This window comes from Euprymna scolopes, chromosome 35, assembly GCF_053919585.1.
Source record: "Euprymna scolopes isolate OS-2025 chromosome 35, ASM5391958v1, whole genome shotgun sequence".
In the NCBI taxonomy this organism is placed as follows: domain Eukaryota; kingdom Metazoa; phylum Mollusca; class Cephalopoda; order Sepiida; family Sepiolidae; genus Euprymna; species Euprymna scolopes.
In genome coordinates, this window is record NC_136516.1 from 67871404 (window position 1) to 67888932 (window position 17529).

The window sequence follows — 17529 nt, forward strand, 5'->3', positions numbered from 1 at the left end:
AAAATAAAATCATTAATAAAAAATCATATTCTTGATAAACAAATGATATCATTAATAAAAAATGATATCGTTAATAAAAAATGATATCATTAATAAAAAAATCATATCATTAATAAACAAATTACATCATTAATAAAGAAAATTACATCATTAAGAAAATTACATCATTAATAAAAAATATCATTAATAAATTAATAATTAATGATATTGTTAATAAAAATGATATCATTAATAAAAAATGATATCATTAATAAAAAACATACCATTAATAAAAATAATATCATTAATAATTAATGATATTGTTAATAAAAAAATGATATCATTAATAATAAAAAATATCATTAATAAAAAATTACATCATTAATAAAAAAAATCATATTAATAAACAAAATCATATTAATAAACAAAATCATTAATAAAAAAATTATATTAATAAAAAAAATTATATTAATAAAAAATTATATTAATAAAAAAATTATATTAATAAAAAAATATATATTAATAAAAAATTATATCATTAACAAAAAAAAATCAGATTAATAAAAAGAAAAATAAGATGAATATGCATTAACTTCACAAAAATTATTAATGAAAATCTTACTTTTATAATTATGGATAATTTTTATTTCATCCTGAACACACAACTAATTTAAGCTGGCAATATGGGCATAGAAAATAAAATATAGATAAAAATAATTGGTGGCAAAAAAAAAACCAAAAAAAAAAACCAGTGAGTGTCAAAAAGAGGTTAAACAAGAAACAAAGTGAAAAACAGAGTGAAAAAAAAACTGAATGAAATGATATAATTGTTATTTTGCTTGTTTATTATTTTAAGACAGGATTACAAGTCATAGTTTCTGTAATGAAAAAGTCCCATCAAGTGATCATAATTTATGTTTAAATCTTTTTCTTGGCTTTTTGCTTTATTATCACAAGTTTTTATGAAATTAAATGTGAAAAGGAACTCCAAATATTTAAAATTAAAAAAAAAAAACAACAGGTTTATTGAACATTAAAAATTTTTTGTTTTATAATGATTTTTTTTATCACAGATTAAATCCACATCTTTAGTTGACTTGACTTTTATACAATTGAACAATGAATTCCAATTTCCAGAAAAACAACTTTTAATTTGGAGCTGATGCCATCTTTTTTATTGGAAAGAGTTTCAAAGAATTGCCAGTGAAACTAATTTTAAATCTTCAAATATTTTTGTAGCTATTTCTTTTATCGCTTTGACTAAGTGTCATATTTCATGCCTTATACAGCATTTTTTTTTTCTGAACATCTTAAAAAAAATACAGCTGTCTCTTTTGATGCATAGGTTTGTGCAAAACGACTGAGCATTTTCTCAATTTGCATTTTGATGAAGTTCTGAAAAAAAAAAAAAAAACAACATATCAGATGATAAGTTTGTCATATTTTACGTCTTTTTTACCAATATTTTGTCTTGCAAATATATAACTGATTTTCAATAAATAAGGGTTCTGCTTCAGTGGTGTCAGAGCACTGTTAATTTCAACAAAAAATTGAAGACTGACAATGATAAGTGTTCAAATTTTGTAGTTAATAAAAAAATCATATTAATAAAAAAAGATAAGAACACGTTAGAAAACATGTTCTCATCTTGGTTGTGGCCATTTTAATGTTTCCTCGGTTGTACTTGCTGACTTTCGAATGTCTTTTGAATTGAATCCCAGCAGATTGTCAAGAAGAATGAAAGTGAACAAGATCTTTGTTAGGCGTCCTCCAGGCATATTTTTAAAATTGTATACAGCTATGGTGTGACCACACTTAAAATTCATATCGCTCTTATTTTGCTTAGAATATTGATTGTCTTAAAACTATTCTATAGAAAATATAGTTTATCTCCCCTTGGTTCAGAAGTTTGCCAAAAAGAGGAGAACCACATTAGACATCAAGGGAAGTAAATGATACGTGTAACTACAGGGCGTCTCATTGTTTCCATGAAAAGGCTGTCCTGAAGCAATAAATAAGTGCAATATACATATTTGACGAACATTTGTTCATTTATACAAAACCCGATTTATTTTGCAACTCTCTTCTGATTTTCCACTATTTCTACCACCTGCATAAACCTTTTTTGTAATACCTTGTTCCTTTAAACAACTAATCGGGTAGTTGTAAAAATCTCCATCGTCCAGAAACATGCAATCAAGTGATTACCTTCCATCAGACACCTTGCCAATACTCTGAACATTTTGTTTCCCCAAGTTTTGATTCATTGAAGCCCCAACATTAAGCAACTGACCTACAAAATTATTAATCATCTTGTCAACAACAACTCGGAGCTCCTTTCTGATGCTTATGTGTCTAAACTGGCACAGCTACCATGACTTTTCAAAACAGTTTTTCATGCTCAAAATTGTTAAAGCATGCAACGTTTGTTGGTTACGGAGACACTGTATCCTTTAAAACCTATATGCTTCCCAAAATTTTTTGGAAATATACTTGATACTACCCCCCCCCTCCATAAACATGCATTGTGACACTTTATCTTAGTCTCCCGGTTGTGGTAGTTGTTAACACACCTTTCCCCTGCATGGTCAGGTGGTAATTTGGCCGCAGGCAAAGGGATACACAGAAAAATGCAACCCCCATAATTCTCTTTCTTTTGTTAGTAATACACACGGACAGAAAAAACGCTTTGGATAATCACAGATTTCAAGGTAGTTCTACTAAAATAGCTATATTTTTCAAACCAAAGCACTTCAAGTCTTCAAATTACTACTGCTTTGTTCGGAAATGAATATACTTTCAAATGAATTAATAAATATGAATGTACATAATATATTTTAAGAGTTTTAAGCAAATAAAGTGATAAAAATGTGAACGTCATAAAATGGCGTTTTCGGTAAGGTTTTGTAATGACCCCCCCCCCTCTGATTTCTAAAGGCCCGTACCGTGATTGTATGAAGAATTTTGTTATAAAATTTGAGAACCAATCAGAAGAGGTGTTAATCTTAATACTGTCAAGTGTCCGAAATGTTTTTGACCATTTCTTTTTTTGTTGTGTTAAAAATAAGATTTTAATATGACGAATATCGAACATTTTGAAAAAAAATTTCTTCAGACACCCACTAGTAAGTAAATCAATCTTTTTAGTATCTTTATCAATTAAAAGTATTATTGTATGTTAAGTAGGACCCAGTAATTGATAATAATTGTAAAGGACCTACCCGAAAAAAAAAAAAAATGCTTCTATTTTTCGAGTTTGGACAAATGTAGTATTAGTAACAGCAGCAGCTGAGGTATTAGCGATAGCACAGTGTAACCGTAAACAACACGCATTCTTTAATTTTTATTCAAGAACAAATTAAGAAAAACATGAAAATATGAATATAAATGTTCTTATATTTTTAATTAGAGCTATTTTGTTATCAGAATAACATTAGTTTAGAACTATTCGGTTTTCATAATGTATAATAACAATTATATATTTGTTTTTTGACAATTTTTTCGAATCTATGAGTATAATAATACAAACCCTCAAATCAATATTCTTGAAATTTTAAAAGCAGTTAGAAAACACATCAAACTACAATTAGGAAGCTTTTTATTTTGTTATTTTTTTTTTCTACTTATTAAGCGAAAGGTATTTTTACGACCTGCTCCAGCGTAGTAAACGACCAATGGAATAAACACCTTCAACCTCGAAAATAGAAATCAACAAATTTGTGAAATTTGGTGCTTGTGCATTTATTGAACCGTGTTATTTTTAAATAGTATTTTCAAGTTAAATTAAAGTTTTACAATATTTTTATTTTCTTAATTTGTTAACTGAAAGTACAGAATAGTTACAAAACACCCTCCTCTCCCCATGTTAAGAATGGCTTTCGAAATAATAGCGTTATTATTTCAGCACGGTTCAATAAGTGTACAAGTACTTGAAATTTTCTTCGAAATTTCGTAACGCAGCTTCTTATTGAATTAAAACTAAACATAACATTTGCTGACTTATTTACCTGTCGAATACACATACACACTATATATATATATATATATATATATATATATATATAGAAAGAGAGAGAGAGAGAGAGAGAGAGAGAGAGAGAGAGAGAGAGAGAGACTTGTATGTAATATACTGAGTGCATGTAATCCAGTAAATGTTCATATACCAATAAGTTTTAAGCCAAAAAGAGATGACTTAAAAAGTAAGCTACAAATTTATCATATTTCATAATTGAGCATTAATATACTGTGTAAGCAAAATCAAGACTTCAAAAAAGGTGTTGATAGCAACAAAAAGTGTATTTCATTTTACGTTACAATTGTTTCCATGCCCAGTCGACAATTTCAAACATATCGTTTGAAAATTTTCAAAAACCAGCATTTCTTCAGACTTTAAGAATAAAAACACTCTTTACAATAGAACATTGATTAAAGAAAAAGAAAAGAAAGAAAAATTCCCTTAACGGAAAAAGAAGCATGTGAGAAACATTTACCCTTGAGGTAACCTCTGTGGAAAGCCCATTTAAATATTAATATATCACCTAATTTTTGTATCCTTATTTAAGAACAAAGTCATAAGAAGTTTCCACAAAAAACCCTTAGCCATTTAAAACATTTTTTATATATCCCATTTGTTAAGTTCCTAAATTAGATTTCACTATTTCTTTATTTCACATAATTTAAAAAAAAAAAATTTTTTTTATTTTTTATTTCTATATTTATAATATGGCCATAATAACCTTGCATTAACGTTACGGTTAATTTTAGTTTTGTATTTGCTCAATAGTGGCAAGTAATGTTTACAAATTATCGGTTGTTTTAATACTTAGATTTAAGACCATTTTAGGTTTAATATTTAATTGAATATGAGAATAAAGAAAAGGACTGCATTATTGGATGTATCAGAATGTTTTTAGGAATTTTTGACACCCTTAACATGAAACTGCGAATAAAATATAAAAAACTCGTAATTTCTCTTTTAAAAGTGGGTTGTTTATTTTCTTTATGGATTATGCTTCCAAAATAAACTATTAAAATTGTATAAAAAGTAATAGAAATATTATTTTTTTTATTTTTTAAAAAACAGTAATGAAATTAATTGAATTTTACGAGTTCAGTATTTTTCAATTTTTAAACTTTAAAAATCTATCAAAATTTTTCTATTGATTCTATTTTTACGATATTTTCAGGGTCAATGTGAAATTTTATGCTCTTTCCAATATTCCGAATATAATATTTTAGACAAACGTCTTTTTTTTAAATTCACGCCTCCCCCATTTTGAAATGTCTATTAAAAAGTAAATAATTTATTTATGTACCAAAGTTTTATATATTACAAATTGAAGATAAAAGATCAATAAATAATATATTCTAATTTAAAACAAAAAAAAAGAACAGCTTTTTGGAAATTTACCTGTAAAGTCCGAAGTTTAAAACTTAAAAAAAAAAAAAACATGTTGTTTGTATTTTTTTTTTTTAAATGAAACCTTGGTCCTTGCCCCTTTAATTGAAAAAAAAAAAATAGGGTTTGAATTACATTTTTCGAGTAGTTATAAGCTTGGAAAGACAGGAGGTCGAATCATTCAATATTTTTCACAAAGTTTCTGACACATCTACTGCATTATATATATTAATCCTTATACAACATTTCAAGTAAAGGATTCTAATCTATTTATCATTATTTAATGTTTTAAAAATCATTATCATTCTATTTAAATATGTTTCCATACCGTTACTAAAAAAACAATTACGAACGGAGATAATCGAATTATGTTGTTAATTGCTAATAGTTAATTCTGTTGGAAAAGTGGTCAATATTATTTCCCATAACAGCTAAAGGGAGATAATTCAGGCCATTTGATGTTTTCGGTCTAGTGATTACTAGAAAGCATCTGTGATTTAATAATTAATTTAATCAAACAGATCCAGAAAGTGCTACGATAGCTTATTTAACAAATTAAAGATATAAATTATGTTTTTAATCTTAAAAAACTGGTATTTTTTACCCATGGGTTTAACCTACATCTGTTATTAATCCAATAACAACTTGGGTTGCTCATGTCTTCAAAGCCAGAATTATAATTCGTGTGTTGTATTCTTGGGTATCTAAACAAAATGGTATATATCCTCTAATTATTATTACGACAGCAAAACCACCCAATGGCTACAAATGTGTTTCACTCCGATGAGAAGATGTCTACCCCTGCATTTATGGGTAAAAACATTTAGAACAAAGGGTAAAGTAAATAAATAAATAAACCAGCACGGATTCTACAAACTTTAGATCTCAGATGACAAAAAACAATTAAATTAATTTCCAGTCCCCAAATTGCTAATTTAATTTTTTAATAATAATTGCTAGTTTATTGTTAAGTTGTTTTATTGATTTGAAGAGGGTATCACTTATTTCACCATCAATACTGCTACAACTGAATACAAAAATGCTCACCGTTATGGAACAAAATTTCCATTCTTAGATGAGCTTTATACTTTATTTATATTTCTTACCCAGTTTAGAATAATCTATATATCTATAAAAGTGAAAGTGTCTGTCTGTCTGTGTGTGTGTACATTTAATAACTTGATTTGAGCCCCAAACAATAAATTTTAAGGGGTCATAATAGGGGTCAAAGTTTTAAAACATTGACCGCTTTTTTTTTTTTTTTTGTTCAGCATACACCTCCAAATACCCGGGTAACGCCAGACACCCATGCTAGTATATCTATAAAAGTGAACATGTCTGTGTGTCTGTGTACATTTTCCTTCGCAATAACTCTGTCAATTTTCAGTTTACAGACTCGAAATTTGAGATACAAGGTACTGAGATTTTGGAAAATCGACGTGATCGGTTTTCAGTCAGAAATTTAGCTGTTAAGGGGTCAAAGTTCAACGATTTGACTTTTGAGAACTCTACCAAACTCCTCCGACAATTTGGGGTCTAAACACTTGAAATTTTAGATATAGGCTCCTTGGACATGGATTTAACTTAATAACTTGATTTGAGCCCAAAACAATAAATTTTAAGGGGTCATAGTTAAAAAAATTGACCTTTTTTTTTTTTTTTTTTTTTTTGCTCAACATACACCTCCAAACACCCGGGCAATGCCAGGCTGAAATGCTAGTAGAAACTATATTTGCTTATTAGATTTGGATCCTTCATTTAGATTATATTATTCCCAGCTATTTAACTCTACATTAAAATTTAATCCTAGCATCCGATGATCCTTATTGCTGTAAAAAGTTATACCTCAGTTACATTTAAGGTGATAGCAGAAATCTATTCCTGTGAAGACATCCCTGTATGGCATCTAGTCTTTTATTCAAAATTTCCTCTTTAGAATTCACTATGTAAAAGGCTTCCAATAAACATAGATTGCACCTTTTTGATTTCCCAGGGCTATACTCCCCCCCCCCTGTCAACTACTGACCATTTTAATTCAAAATCTTCATTATTTCTATTAAGTTCCCTAATCCAATCACCTAATGCAGTTGTATTCCTCTTTTTGTTTTTATTTTTAATGCTGATTCTTGTACCCTCCCCCCTGCTATCGTTAACGATTATCAGTTATCATTATGAACCGTTACTTTATTTTTGTTTTGAAACGGCATTTTGCAGTTAAGACAACAAAACAAAAATGAAATATATATTCCAATCCACAGAGGTACGAAAAAGTTGTTAAAAACAAATGTTATCAAAGGCAAGATAAGTTATTTTTCTACCTAACTGGATACTTTTTTTGTTTTTTTTAATTTTGTTTTTTTTACATGTAAAATGTTTATTTGGTTCAAAAAACAAGTAGTGTTGAGCGAGCGCTACCGAAGAACAAGAAAAACGGCCGCAATGTCTCTTTACATTTTTGAAGTCTTGATAATCATTTCAAAATAAGAAATGAAACAAAATGGTGAATGAAACCCACCCAATAAATGTTACTGTGACATTTAGTGGGTGGATTTTATTCACCATTTTGCTTTATTTCTTATTTTGAAGTGATTATCAAGACTTGAAAAATGTAAATAGAAATTGCGGCCATATTTTCTTTTTGGGTAGTGCTGAATATTACCTACTTTTCGAACCGAATAAATATTTTACATTAAATAAAAACAGTAAAAAACTTATTCAGTTAGGTAGAAAACTAACTTATCTTGCTTTGTATAACATTTGTTATACGTGTGTGTGTATATGCATATATATATATATATACCTGTGTGTACATGCATATATATATATATGTGTGTGTGTGTGTGTATGCATATATATGTGTGTGTGTATATATATATGCATATATACAGTTGTGCGCAAAAGTATTCGACCCCTACAAAAAATTGTCTTATTTCTTTGAATGGATACTTCAATAATCTTTAACGACTAAGTTTGAATAAACTGTATAGTTTTCAACAAAAAATAAAAAGTAATTAGTGCTTGATAATATAAATAAATTTATTTACAAAAATAAAAATATGGATGTTGCAAAAGTATTCGACCCCTTTTCATTAATACTTGGTTGAAGCTTCTTTGATCTTGATTACTGCAAGTAAACGTTTCCTATAACATCTAACGAGACTTCTACATCTATCCACTGGAATTTTAAGCCACTCTTCTTGACAGTACTGTTTTAATTCAATCAAATTAGATGGTTTTCTTTTATGTACCGCAATTTTTAAATCATGCCATAAGTGCTCAATCGGGTTTAGGTCTGGAGACTGGGAAGGCCATTCTAGAACTTTCACCTTATTATTCTTTAACCATGCCTTAGTGCTCTTTGAAGTGTGTTTAGGATCGTTGTCCTGTTGAAAGGTATACCTCCTTCCATGCCCCAACTGGTTCGCAGACAGAACAAGATTTTCTTTCAGTATGGACTGATATTTTACTGAATCCATTCTTTCATCGATTATGGTTAATCTTCCAGTTCCATTTATACTGAAACAGCCCCACACCATGATTGATCCACCTCCATGCTTAACGGTTGGAACGGTATTCTTCACATTATAAGCAGTATTTTCTTTTCGCCAAACATAGCGTTGCTGGTTGCGTCCAAATAATTCCACTTTCGTTTCGTCTGACCAAATTATATTATTCCAGTAATCAATAGGCATTTCTAGGAACTTTTTTGCAAAATTTAATCGAGCCTTTTGATGAGCTTTGGAAAGTAAGGGCTTCCTTCTGGCAATACGTCCATGCAATCTGGCATGATTTAATGCCCTACGAATAGTTGACAAGTGTACATCTGAGCCAGCATTCTTCAAATCGTTCTGCACGTCCGTTTTTTTTTTTTTTTTTTTTTTTTTACACAGTGATCACCACTTATCAAGGCCCGGAAGCCACTCAGGGATAAGGGTTATTGCAAATACATTACGTTAGTGAGGAGATTTTATGAAGTGTTTAATTAGGGGGGCGGTTCATTAGGAATTTGTTAACATTAGACTTGAAGACATCCAAGTTGTAGTCCGGAGGGAAGCAGGCAGACGGAACAGAGTTCCACAGGCGTGCAGTTCTAAGAAAGAAGCTTTGCTCATGAAATCCGCGTTTTGATTTAGGCACAGATATAGAGTGGGGAAAATTTTTCACAGTGGATTCAGCTAGACGGGTGTTTTTCGTGAAAGATTGGCGAGGGGGGACCAGGGATTGGAGTTCAGACGAGCACCTGCCATGAAAATAACGATAAAACAAGGATAGGCTCGCAACATCTCTTCTGTGGGAGAGGGGTTGCAGGGTAGAGAAAAGGGCATCCCCCACTAAACCACGAAGTCTATTTTGTACTCTGTCAAGGCATGATAGGCTGTTTTTGGCAGCTCCTGCCCAGATATGGCAACAGTATTCCATCCTTGGCCGTACTTGGCTTTTATATAGATAGAGAATTGCATCAGTAGTGAGATATCTTCTGGAGCGGTAGAAGGATCCCACCATCTTTCCAGCGACCTTGGCAACAGACTTGATGTACGTGTTCCATTTCAGATCAGGAGTAAAGGTCAAACCCAGAAGCTTGTCAAAACACGGGGCCTCACCCAGACGAGAGCCATCCATCACAATTGATGCCAGCTGGGGATCAGAGCGTTGATGATGTAAGGATAGGAGTTTGGTTTTGGAAAGGTTAATTTTAGAGTCTATTGAAACTTGTCTAACAATTTTCCTAGCCCCACGTGTTGTAATTTTTCTTGGACGACCTGATCTTGGAAGACTTGATACAATCTCTTTTACTTTCCATTTTTTGATAATGGACATAATAGTCGACCGTGGTATAGAAAAACGTTTGGAAATTTTTTTATAACCTTCTCCAGACTGGTAGGCATCGATTACTTTCTTTTTAATGTCTTCAGAGTACTCTTTGTTCTTTGCCATAGTTGCAGATTTGTTGACGTTGAAAAAGAATTTTTTTTTTACTTGAAACAATTATTCAATCATTCAATATGGCATTGAAGTTCAATTTGAACTGATTTTAGATTCAGTAGAGTCATAAATATCATTTATAGGAAATAAATACAAGGTCAGACTAAAATAATAAACTTAATGACGCTTTTATTCAAACTTTAAATTAAAGGGGTCGAATATTTTTGCAACATCCATATTTATATTTTTGTAAATAAATTGATATATATTATTAATCTCGAATTACTTTTCCTCATTTATTGTTGAAAAATATACAATTTATTCATAATTAGCCGTTAAAAGGCGTTATGAAGATTTTTGAAGTACAGATTCAACGAAACAAGAAAATTTAGACAGGGGTCGAATATTTTTGCGCACAACTGTACGTGTGTGTGTGTGTGTGTGTATATATATGCATATATATATGTGTGTGTATATGCATATATATGTGTGTGTATATGCATATATATATGCGTGCGTGTGTATATGCATATATATATATATATGCATGCGTATATTCATATATATATGCATGCGTATATGCATATATATATGTGTGCATATATGCATATATATATGCGTGCGTATATGCATATATATATGCGTGCGTATATGCATATATATATATATATATATATATATATATATATATATATACACACACACACATTTTTTTGACATAAGTTTACATATTTAATAGTAATGTGATATTCCAAATTTAATCCATAACATTTTCAAAACCCAATAATTATGAACCACTAACAGTAAATATGAGTGATGAACAAACAAGAAATAGATCCTTCCTTTTAAGGATGCACAGGATTTATCTCCCATAAAAATTAACTGTCCTAAAATGCTAGAATGGCCCGGAAATGGTGAATTGTTTTACATTAAATTTTTGTGAAACTAACCACCCCCTCCTCTAATATTCTTTTTGTTGTTTTTGTTTCTGTCAAGTCTTCAGTATGCTTACACATAATTTTCATTAGCCCTATAACTAATTCAAAGTCCGAATGGCAACCCTCTCCATATTCTCATTTCATAGAAACCCTCTCAAAACCACATATCGTCTTTAAAAAAAAACAAAAAAAAAAAACATACAGGATTTATCTCCTATAGAAAAAAAACAAAAAACAGTTAACTGCCCTAAAACGCTAGACTGAGCTATAATGGGGAATTATTTTACATTAAATTCTAAAATAATTTATCTTTCATTAAAGTTTTTCATGGCATTTCATACATAATTGCCTAAAAAGGTAGTATCACATTTTGGAGGAGTGGTCAGGAGGGGTTGGGTGGGGTTAGATAGAAGGTGTTAATCTACAATAATACCAAAGAAATATTGCAATATATTCATTTTTAAATGGTCCTGTTTAGATTTAAGTTTTTTGTACACAAAGCACATTACAATTCAACTTTGAGTTCTCCAACTTCTTTTCTGTTTATGGATACATGGCATTTTTAAGGAATTGTAGCATATTTATGCACATTTACTGCAGATTATTTGGAAACCATGAACTTTTGGAGATTTTCAGTCGCATATTCTGATTCCTTTACAAAAATACACTTATATGGTAAATTTCATTTCTTAGTCTTGTGTTTTGACAAAGATATGACATTTTTACTGAAAAAGTAGTGTAAAAAATGTGACGAAACGCATATGGTCTTAAAAAGGGAAAATATCCAAATGTGTGAGGCACAAAAATAGTCATAACTTCTTTAATTTTAATCAGATTTTTAAAATTTAAAAAGATTCTTTCTTAGCTCATCAAGCTCTTTCTATGTATACCAATATTGAAATATTTTAACCTATTTCAATTTTTTCATGTGTATTGCTACTTTTATCAACCTCTTTCTGACCGGACCGCGATGAGGTGAGCACACATATTTTTGTCTCTCCATAAACGAGGGGGAGGGAGCATCCCCTCTTCCGCAACACTAGTTAAGGTTAGTTTTAATGAAGTAATGGTGAAAATCAATTGTAGGATCTGTAAATTGTATGTTAATATTGTAATATATATATTGTATACATTTTATAAAATAAATAGTTAATTATATTTCATATATATTACGATTGTGTCGTGTTGTGTGTTTTTTGTGTCTGCCATAAATGTCTGCATTAAAGAATGAAGCGGCCCTGAGAAAAAGGAAGATTCCGACCTGAATGCCACCAAAGGTCAAGACGTTTTCCTGGGAGAAGAAAGAGCCACACAGCCACAGCCGACATCTCAGGTATGCTTTTCCTATTGATACTCAGACCCTAACAACTGGCCCATCTTCATGGGACCGTTTCTAAGACATTTAGTGTGACACGTGGGTCAGTCACACACCAGTGACTGGCTGATCGTGTTATAGCATAACTCATACAATTTTGATGACTTTTCATAAGTAGTAGTTCACTTGTGCATTATACACACATTATTTTGGTTTGCAATTCCCAGAAAGTTACAGACACAACAAAAGGCATCTGAAGTAGGCCTGTGTGTAAATCGGCCAAAACCTTATGAAAATAGCAACACAACCAAGATGAAGAAAACAATCTGAAAGATGTCAATAACGGAAATAAAAAAAAATCTTTTCTCAGAAATATAAAAAAAAATAACGATTCAACTAAAAATATGTCAGTTATGAAATGCAGTTTTCTATTTAATAAAAAGGAACTAATATTGTCAAATTTTTAGATTTTCAAATAATCCACATGTATTAAATTTTATTTCAAATAATCCACATGTATTAAAAAAAGTTTTGGAAGTTAATTTTATAAATAAAGATTAAAACAATATTACTTTAACAAAATGAACTATAACTTATCATAAGTAATAATTTTAAATTCAAATGATACTGTAATTATTAAATTTTTAAAATCCTATTTTAAAAGTATTTCAACACAATAATGAAAAAAAAAACAACACAAAATAAAAGTAGAAAGACTGCTGAGCAGGTAGAGTAAGCAAATTTTAAAATCAAAGTCATAAAAAAAATTTTGTTACCCATATTTGATGGGCTTTTCTTATGTTCATGTTCAGAATGAAATGAACCTTTGTTAAGTTCAACTCATTAATTTCTTAGACTATTTGATGAAAGGAGATTAACATCCCATTCTATGCTCATTCCTATTAGGATACTTTACCATTTGATCCTCAGATAAATGCAATTATAAGGAGTGTTCCAAAATGCTATTTTTTATTCCACCTGAATGGATCAGAGAGAATTGCAAATTGCATTGTTATGATGATTGAACCTGAAAGTTTGCACTCTGTTGCAGATATTGATGGTGTGAAACTCTAAGAAATAACCCCCTTTTATGGATATGCATCACAAGCAGAGATGCGTCAGTGAATTCCTGGCAAAAAATGCATTGAAAATGGTGGTAATTATGTAGCAAAATAAATCCTGCTTCAATGGTATCACTCCCTTCTTTGCAGCTCTTCAACTTTTCAAGTTAAAAAAATAGGAGGCTTTACTTTTGGAATAATCCTCGTATTTTCAGTAAATGCTTAGAAGTGTCATCACTTTTAATCGAAAAATAAAAATGAAATTTTTCTGTTAAACATCAAAACTGTAAAAAATTTGAAAAGAAAAATTTAGAATTAATTTTTCACTATACTATATAATTTCATATAAAATGATCATTCATTTTCTGACCAAAAAGTGTTATTAACCATCCAATTTTTGACAACATTGTGTAGACCAGTACATGTAACCATTTTTTTATATTTCCAAAATAGCTGTAAAATTTATATAGTAAAATGAACCCCTTTCCGAAAATATTTTATTTATTAAAAAAAAATTTCCAGATATTTTGAGGGTATTGACATGTAATTGTTTGAAAAGAATGGAATCTAATTTTGTTTTCCCCGTTAACAGAGTGAGAGAACAAAAAGAGGAAAATTTGTACCTAATTTTCCTCACAAAAAAAAAAAATCCATTATGCAAATGTCAACAATGTTTGATGTCTCATCAATGTTTTTAGAAATATAGAACTGGTTTTGGCCATGACAGGAAATATGCTGGTCATTCTTCTCTACTTACTTTGCAGTTTCAAGTTTCCTTGGATAACTTACGCTTCTTTAATGACTTCTTGCAATGCGTCTCCAACCCTACAACCTGTTTTGTAAAAAATGAAATTTTAAAAAATATGAGTTTAACATGTTTAGCATTTTTAAATATGTGAAAAGTTTTTTTGTGGTACAATTTTGTTTAAGTCACTGTAATATGTCTATGCGATATAAGTCGTTGATGTTCAACTGAGTGCAATAGGATTTCATCAATGAACTCTCAGAACTTTAGGTGAAATTAAATTATTCTATCACATCAAAATCTAATTTATAAAGCTCACTATGTCTGTGTGTCTGTCTGTCTCCATTTTTTCAAAAGGTTGCAGAGTGGCGCAAGGTGAGTCAAATAATTGCATTTTTTGTGGGCCGTTCTTTTATGTTTTTTTTTTGCCGTTAAAAATAGCTGCTAAGGAATCAAAATTGAAAAAAAAGGAAACTTGGAAGGTGTAAGTTGATTAAATGTGTTACTTGTATGCATGTGCAAAAATATACATTCATACGTTAAAGTCAGTTCATTTTTAAGCATCTTATTCATCTGACGATAGCTCAAATGGTAACAAATTAGTGACATCAACTAGAATCGAAACCAAATTTCAATTCTATTTGATAGCAGCCAAGTCATATTTTTTTACTTTTGAAATTACTACTTTATATTTGGTACAATATAATATATAATAATTGATAATTATTATAAGAGAATTTAATCTCTAAAAATAAATACGAAATCTGCATAAATTAAAATGTTATATTTAAGCATAGTTTACAACCGGGTAATGCCAAGTGGACAGCTAGTAATAAAATAAAATAAATTGGTGAATAAAAATAAATACCAAAAGCAAAAATATACGGTTTTTATAGGGAGTACACACATAAAAAAAATCTTTTGGACTATTTCGTTTTAGATTTTCTCTGAAGAAAAAAGTTATTCTTTTAATAATTTTGCCATCTTTGATTTTTGTTGTCATTTTTTAGATTTTACTGTATGATCTTGAAATTATGATGACTTTATTTTAAATGCAATTAATTTGAAATAATACATTATCTCAAAAATATAAATGAGAATTATTACTGTTTATTTTTGTATACATTTACAACTTTAAAAATCAAGAACTGCATGAGTAGACGGGTCAAAACCAAAAAAAATCAGCAGCAGCAATTATAGCTGGCTACAGTGGTGGGTTCAAAGTGCACAGACATTTAATATGATAAAAACATTTACTTTTCAAATAAAATTAGTGAAATTAAGTAAAAAAAAACAAGTAATGTTATTAAAAAATAAAAAATGCTAAATTCAGATGACAACTTACATGTTTTACTTGTCCTTCTGCAATTCTTTTCATATCTTGACTTAAATTATGGGAATTGGGAAGATCCTGCAATGGAAATTTATTAAATTTTTTTAAACAAAAACAAAAAAAAAACACTCATAACCAACTGGGTCAGTATTTGTTATAGATATTATTTATATTAATATATAATTTCTTAACTTTAACATTGGTTGATAATTATGTTTTCAAAAGTTAGAGGATTTCACAAGGTCAAAATACATTGTGATGTCATAATCCATTTTCTCTCTCTTTCTTTTAGTTATTTACATCACTTCATTCTCATCATTTCTCTCATCCCCTTCCTTTCTCCATTTGTCCTAAGACATTCATGTACAGATAAAGTGTGCACGCTAACAAGCAAAACAACAAAACTATCAGAGTTCTAGTAACATAAAAATATAACATAGATCAGTGCAAAGTTTTGTAGAATAATCAATTTAAACCATTGTAATTTATTTCATGCATATTGTTATTACATAAACATATCACCATGATTTATTTATAGAATTTATTCTTTCAGATTATTAAAGAATCATTCATATTTTTCTGCAATGTTCTTATCCATGTTGACCAAAAAACAACCTTTTTTAGTCAACAGAAAGGGAATGATCTTCCATCATGATAATGCTCATCCTTCTCCTATGAGAATTTAGTTGAAAAATCTTGCCTCATCCTGCATATTCTCTTGAACTAGCTCCCTTGGATTATCACTTATTTCAAGGATTACAAAACCATTTAGATAGCTTTATGTTAACCAACTCCTTCTCAAAAAGAAAAGCTAAAGCTTAAGAGGGTGGACCTCCTAAAACTACTCGGAACAAATACCCAACAGAGCAGAGCCAGAAGAAACTACAACGGCTCACCCTCTGCCAGACTGAGCGTCAAGGATACCTCTTCACCTGGTATGAAATACTAAAAAAAGAATTTTAAGAATTGCATGTTACAACCAATTAAATCAATCTTGAATCCGACTTTAGAAACCTTCTTTTTTTTTTTTGTCGATAGAAGAGGGGTTGTTGCATACATCACAATTTCAAGTTTAGTTGTCTATGTTCTTTATTGAATGTACATCACGTTAGATAAGGATTGTGGTTACTGTGGTGTGTCATCTCTAGAGAATGGAGATGTGTGTGTGATGTCACACAAGATTTAGAGGAAAATACTTATTTTTAACAATCAGGTGAAGGAAAAGTGAAGTGCTCATTAGCAATCACTTTTTTCCAACCTCAATCACGATGCATTTTCGGCATTCTCAATGTGATCAGACCAACACAGTCGACTGATCACGAGAAGTTTATCAAGCTTTAGTACATTCAGCCACACTAAAAGGATATCAGAGCTGATTTGCTGAATCTGATTTGACGTGTATAATATATCCATCTGATTATTGCTTAGTTATTATGCTGAAAATGGGCACGTAAGGATTGGGTGACGACTCATCTCCATAAAACATCACACACCTAATGCAGCTGATATCCTATTGGTATGCTACTGTTCTTTTCTGCCATGTACTTTTTTAAAATACTGTATGAAATAATCAGAGTACATTCTATTACTCATTGCAATATCTAATTTATTGAAAGGTAAAATGTTCTTGACAGGTAATTGACTGTATAAAATAATTAACTGTATAAAATGTAGATCTTTGTAATAAAACTTAAAAGAAAATAGGAATTCTTCCAAGTTGGAACTGTGTCCATATTACCGCATGGTTACAACACTTACAATCCCAGGAAACACTTGTAGAAAAAGGACATAAGGACGCTGTCAGCTGTTTCGAACATATCCTGATTGTAACATCCTA

The 17529-nt window shown here is 30.0% G+C and overlaps 1 protein-coding gene across 3 annotated transcripts in view; it reads right to left on the bottom strand.

Moving 5' to 3' along the window:
• Positions 1-793: 793 nt before the first annotated feature.
• Positions 794-17529, bottom strand: part of LOC145259899 (mdm2-binding protein-like) — a 241492-nt gene continuing 224756 nt past the window's right edge. For all 3 annotated transcript variants that reach the window (XM_080117818.1, XM_080117819.1, XM_080117817.1), the window contains exons 19-21: positions 15705-15770; positions 14372-14446; positions 794-1374 (exon numbers count right to left, since the gene is read on the bottom strand). In XM_080117818.1, the coding sequence (XP_079973944.1) occupies positions 14381-14446; positions 15705-15770 (132 nt within the window). In that variant the 3' untranslated portion in view covers positions 794-1374; positions 14372-14380. The remainder of the gene's footprint in view (positions 1375-14371; positions 14447-15704; positions 15771-17529) is intronic.